At 59.2% G+C, this 5,314-nt stretch overlaps 1 protein-coding gene across 8 annotated transcripts; it reads right to left on the minus strand.

The window, feature by feature from the left end:
- Window positions 1–686: 686 nt before the first annotated feature.
- Window positions 687–3,701, minus strand: LOC117804102. Of its 8 annotated transcripts, none has more exons than XM_034669682.1 (5): window positions 3,329–3,701; window positions 3,025–3,117; window positions 2,395–2,473; window positions 1,831–2,055; window positions 687–1,178 (listed from the first exon to the last, which is right to left on the minus strand). In XM_034669682.1, the coding sequence occupies exons 1-5, from the start codon at window positions 3,458–3,460 to the stop codon at window positions 1,078–1,080; spliced, it is 630 nt and encodes a 209-aa protein (XP_034525573.1). In that variant the 5' UTR covers window positions 3,461–3,701; the 3' UTR covers window positions 687–1,077. The 8 variants fall into 8 exon arrangements, 4 of the variants coding, with proteins under 4 accessions (XP_034525573.1, XP_034525574.1, XP_034525576.1 ...); XM_034669683.1 differs by having other exon boundaries at window positions 1,920–2,087; XR_004628287.1 differs by having other exon boundaries at window positions 1,920–2,055; window positions 3,030–3,701.
- Window positions 3,702–5,314: the final 1,613 nt, after the last annotated feature.

A 5,314-nucleotide genomic window follows, 5' to 3' on the forward strand; every position in this document is an offset into this window, starting at 1 on the left:
AACAATTGTAAGTATTTAAGGTCCAGAACATGACGTTTGTGAAATAGTCACCGCAGTCCAGCGCATTCACCTCTCCCTGACCTCACCTGGTTACGGCTTGGATGGCACGTAGTAGTTTTGACACTGAGCCATGTGAGACCCCCCCCCAATGTCGAGAGGTGGAGTCTCCATTGCGCCTGTGAGCGCTTGGCCCCCAGAACACAGCAGCCAGGACACTGTGCTCACTGCTGCGCCCTGTCCCTGAGATGGCGGTTCCTGGAAACCAGCCATGTCTCCTGACGCTGCGGGGGGCAGAGACGCACTGCCTTGCACCCCTGCCCAGAGTGCAGACCCATGAGCAAGGTGGTGACATTGTTATTTTAACTCACTAAGGTGGGGTTTTTTTAAAGATTTATTTGTTTATATGAGAGAGAAGGGATGGTGAGAGGAGGAGCAGAAGGAGAGAGAATCTTTTTTTTTTTTTTTTAGATTTTATTTATTAGAGAGAGAGAGACAGCCAGCGAGAGAGGGAACACAAGCAGGGGCAGTGGGAGAGGAAGAAGCAGGCTCCCAGCAGAGCAGGGAGCCCGATGGGGGGGCTCGATCCCAGGAGCCCAGGATCACTCCCTGAGCCAAAAGCAGATGCTTAACGACTGAGCCACCCAGGCACCCCAGAAGGAGAGAGAATCTTAAGCAGGTTCCATGCCCAGCACGTGGGGCTTGATCACATGATCCTGAGATCTCAACCTGAGCCGAAACCAAGAGTCAGACACTTAACCGACCGAGCCACCCAGACGCCCCTTAAGTCACTAGGTTTTAAAAAAAATTGGGGAACATGATTTCAAACACAGAGAGCTGTCAAGAATGGTGTAGAGTTATGGGATGGCCTTCATCCTGAATCCCTCAACGTTCACCGTGTACTGTCTTCGTTTTATCCTCCTCTCTCTCCATAATTTTCCCTGAACCATTAAAGAGTGAGTAGAAGATGATTTCTTTAACCCCCAAACATTGAGTATTTCCTAAAAACGAGGAATTCTCCTACGTGATGACAGCACTATTATCAGCATGAAGAAAACAGCATCAGGGCAGCACTCTTCGTCACCCGAAGGCCTCCAGAGACTCTGTGCGTTGTCCCAGCAGTATCCTTATGCAGTGTCCAGGCTTGTCCCTCTGTCGAGTTCCCGTGCGGGTTCGAGCACCTGCACACGGGTAGGCTCATGTTACACTCACCCGCTTCTGGTAGCCACAGATGCTGATTTCTTGCCGCATCTTATCACCAGGCACGTGACTTTAACTTAACTATAGTTTATCTCGTTACTGGCAAAGTTAACTTGATTACTTGGTTGGGGGGCGTCTGCTGGATTTCTCCTTTCTTTCACCACCCTCCACCCCCCAAACTTTTAGCCACTCAGTTTCAGCTTCCTCTCGGACCCGTGCCTGAGTCCGTCCTGAGGCTCACTGATCATCACTGGCGGGTGGCGCTTTTCGTCTTCCCTCATCCATCCTGGGTTTGTGGGCCAGCTGCCCCCCTCCCACCGGCCCATTACCTTCCCGTCAGGATGGTCTCGGGGATTCCTTATCTAGCAGGTTATCGTAACATTTCACTATCATTTATTTGAGGCACAAGATGGCCCAGATTTTGGATGGGGGGGACCCTGCCTAGCTCACTTGTGGCTTGTGGCCTTTCGACACGACTCCATCCTTAGTGAAACTCGTCCTTCCTATTTTCCCCTCTCCTTACTTTTTAAAGCTACTAAGTGTGGAGGTTGGTACAGACGGCTGGGCTGGAGGACGGGAAGAGTGAGGGGCAGCCGGATTGGAGGAGGGAGGGAGTGGGGCATCCTCAGTCACCTGAGAGGGAAAGGTGCCGGCGCACCTGCTGGGGGGCAGCTGGGTGCGAGTGTGCTGGACACGTGAGGGACTGCTGCCACTTTCCCCACCTGCTCTGTCCAGGCTGCTCCTTCTCAAGCCTCCCTGCGGCAGGCGGAGCTGGGCTGCTGGCAGCTGCAGGATGCAGGGTCGGGGGACGGCGAGAAGGGCCCAACCAAGGCCAGACTTGAGCTGAGGTTCTGCCCGCTGCCAAGCGCATGCGGGGGAAGATGGAACATCTGGTGAGAGCCATCAGAGAGTGAGCTGTGCCCAACTTCTGACCCAGGATTTGAGCCCAAATGTGCAGAAATGCAGGCGCCAGCTTGACCACTGTGGAGGCCCCACGTCCAGCTGCGCCGACTGCTCAGTGCACAACCCCCTTCTCCGAACCTGCCGTGAAAGGCCCACACGGACCCTCTGGAGGCCCACATGGACCCACTGGTGGCAAGAGGACCAGACGGTGGGGAAAGGGAGCTGCTTACGGCCCCGTCTGCGTGCAGCGACCACCTGTGTCTGAAGTGGGAAGGAATGTATCCCAGCACTCACGGGGCGCAGGTGCTGCACGCTGTGCTCCGGGGGGTTTCATTTCTGCAATCAGGTGGATTTCCCAGGGAAAAGAAAGTTTCTGTCAGAGAGCAAAGAGGAGTGCGCTGGCCGGTGGGCTGTATCAGACTCTGCCCCACGGAGACCACGGGGGCCGCCTCCCCCTGCTTGGGTCCTGCAGGCCGCCCTGCCCAGAACAGGACACCAAAGCAGCCCCACCCCAGAACTGAGTGCAGGGACCTGGGGCAGGCCCAGGAGTCTGCATTCCATGGGCTTCCCGCGGACGCCAACACAGGTGCCCCCAGGCTCCCTGAGACGCTAGTCCTGTCCACTGGCTGCCGTGGAGGCCTGAACAATGAAAGTTGATTCTACCCCAGTCCTGGAGGCCCAAGTCTGAGATCAAGGTGGCAGCAGGCTGCGCTCCCTCCGGGGCTCCAGGGGAGGTCCTTCCTTGTCCCTCCCAGCTCCTGGGGGGCAGCTGGTGCTGCTTGCCCGCCTGGGACCTGCTTTCTCCCCAGCCCCTGCTGCCTCTTCCTGCCTCTTCTGTGGCCTGCGCCTTTCTGTCCCTGCCTCTTCCTCTCCTCCTAGTGGCTGGAGGGCCCAACCCGGCCCAGGGGGATCTCAGACCCTTACCTGACCTATATGTGCAAGGACTCTGTTTCCCAGTGAGGGCCATTCTGTGTCTGGGGGCCACTCTTCGGTCGACTGCAGCTCCATACCGAGGACCTTGGGGGTGCCGGGGGCTCTGCTCTCTGGCCCCTACTTGCGCTGTTTCCCGTGTCAGGAACCCCCCACACGCCCACGGCCACCCTTCCCCTTCGCTGGTCTTTGCTCAGTGCAGCCTTCTTCCCTCGCCCCAACAACCACGTCCCCAGCCCCACTGGACCGGACTGGCATCTCGATACCCTCCGGTCACTGCCAAACTGCTACTACTCACCCACCGGGCGGCCTGACGCGAGCCACCAGCAGCACCGGTGCTGCCGCCTCCTGCTGCGTCCACGGGCTGCACGCCACGCGCAGTAAATGTGGGCAGGACTGAGGAACAGCCCCACACAGAGCAAGGTCCCATGCAGGGAAGCCATAACTGTTAGGAGCTGGGCTCAGCCCGGAGGGGTGCGTCAGACAAAGGCAGCCCTTTGAGGCCCACATGCCCAGTCACCTTTGCTGGGACCCTGGGTTGAGAAGCTTCTCTCCCGCTGGCCCTGACCTAGCGCTGTGTGACATGCTTACGGGGCACCAAGAGGGAAGGAGGGAGGTCCGTGCAGTGGGGACCAGACCGGGCGGCCCCTCCCGGAACCTGAAATGCCAGGGGCTATGTGGCCAGCAGGGTGGGGGACTGAGGTGAACACACCGACCTAGGCGCCCCTCCGGGGGAGCAGGGGAAGGTGGGGGAGGCACAGGTCTGCAGCTGCCTGCGGTCTAACTGCCTCTAGGCCAGGAAGCAGCTGCTCCTGCTGCCTGGCCCCTGGCCCCAGGGCTGGACTCGGACCTGGGTGGTGTCTCCCTGGGGTCCAGGTCTCCCCGCCTGGGTCAGGTGTCCCCAGCCCTGGACCAGGCCCGGCCCTTCCCAGCGCTCATGGTGGGGGGACGGTGAGATGAGGCACAGGGTGCCCTGGGGGGGCTGGTCGGTTCCCAACTACCTTGTGACTAAATTTAGAAAGGGCTTCACCCATGTTGGAAGCCCCACCATCCTGGCAACTGGGTTTCAAAGCCATGAGTCAGTGATCATTAGGACTCAGATGCCCATGTTCTGGGAGGGCTGAGGCAACTCGGAGACCCATCTGCGTTCCGGCGGACGTTTGGGCAATTTCCTCCACTAGCGAACATTCTGGCATGGAGCCTTTGACGCCGGAATCCGCTAATGAGACGCCCCTTTGGTGGGGCCGGCTGGCGGCGCGCGAGGAGGCCTTAAGGACAGCTCTTTGCCCTGTGCCCAGGAAGGCTGGGCGGCCTGATATCTGAGACTCTGCTGGGCAGACGCTGGCCAGTGAGCGGAAACTGCGGGGAGGCAGCCTCTGGCTGGAGGCGGGGAAGTGCTTTCCAACAATTGTCTGAAAATAGAACGTGCTGGCTCACGAGGAAATGAGTCTCCCGTCACGGGAAGGGAGCAAGCAGCAGCAGGAAGACTGCTTAGCAGGCAGGGGATCCAAGGTGTCTGAACCCGCCAGGCCCCAAGTCCTGTTTCTCACCTGCTGCCCCCCCCCAATGTTTGGGGGCTGGAGATGAGAAAGCAGGACCAGGGTGCAGGCACCTTTCCCCCAGTCATGCTGGGGGGCCCGGGAGGGGGAAGCTGACGCTGGCAGAGAGCACATTCTCTGGGACCTCAGGTGTGCGGAGCAAAGAACCAACGGGGGGACCCGTGTGGTCCCATCTGACAAGCGTGCGCCCTTCTCCCTGGGTGTCAGCTTCCCTTTCCCCTCAGCATCAAGCTCGCAGTCTGGGGGTTCCGCAGCCCACACTCCGAGGATCCCACCCTGGCTCTTGGCTCACCAGTGAAAACGCAGGGAGAAGGAGGCACATGCTTTTCTTCTGAGCCAACTGTGATCTTCCTGCCTTTGAAAGACTGCGAGGGGAGGGCAGGGCAGATAAAAGCCGGGTATCGCCAGGGCCCCTCTACATGGCTTGCGCCCCTGGCACCCTAGGGTTCTAGAGAACACAGTTTAAGAACCAGTGCCAGGGCGGCCGCGGACTAAGGACTAGGGGATCCCGTAGCCCAGCTACACATCCCAGCCGGCACCTTGCCCACGTTCCTAAATTTCCCCTGGAATGGCTGAGGCTGACGATGGGCCCTAGGCTTTCTTTCTTTGGTGGCTGTTGGGAGCCCCGGGGGCACTCAGTGACCAGTCAGCTATGGCGGGGCAGAGGGCAGAGGTCATGGGCATGGGGCTGGATAGGCTGGAGGTCACAGCCCACATCAGGCAGG

Source organism: Ailuropoda melanoleuca, chromosome 10, assembly GCF_002007445.2.
Source record: "Ailuropoda melanoleuca isolate Jingjing chromosome 10, ASM200744v2, whole genome shotgun sequence".
Taxonomy (NCBI): domain Eukaryota; kingdom Metazoa; phylum Chordata; class Mammalia; order Carnivora; family Ursidae; genus Ailuropoda; species Ailuropoda melanoleuca.

Bases quoted from the DNA above. Each gene is read 5' to 3' on its own strand.
- LOC117804102 (XM_034669682.1), bottom strand. From the start codon at position 3,460: ATGGGACCTTGCTCTGTGTGGGGCTGTTCCTCAGTCCTGCCCACATTT. The intron at 2,056-2,394 runs GTGAGTGCTGGG...TGCGCTTGGCAG, and splicing joins GCGTGCAGCACCTGCGCCCC to CGGGCAGAACCTCAGCTCAA. The intron at 1,179-1,830 runs GTGACTGAGGAT...ACCCGTGTGCAG, and splicing joins CCGGCACCTTTCCCTCTCAG to GTGCTCGAACCCGCACGGGA.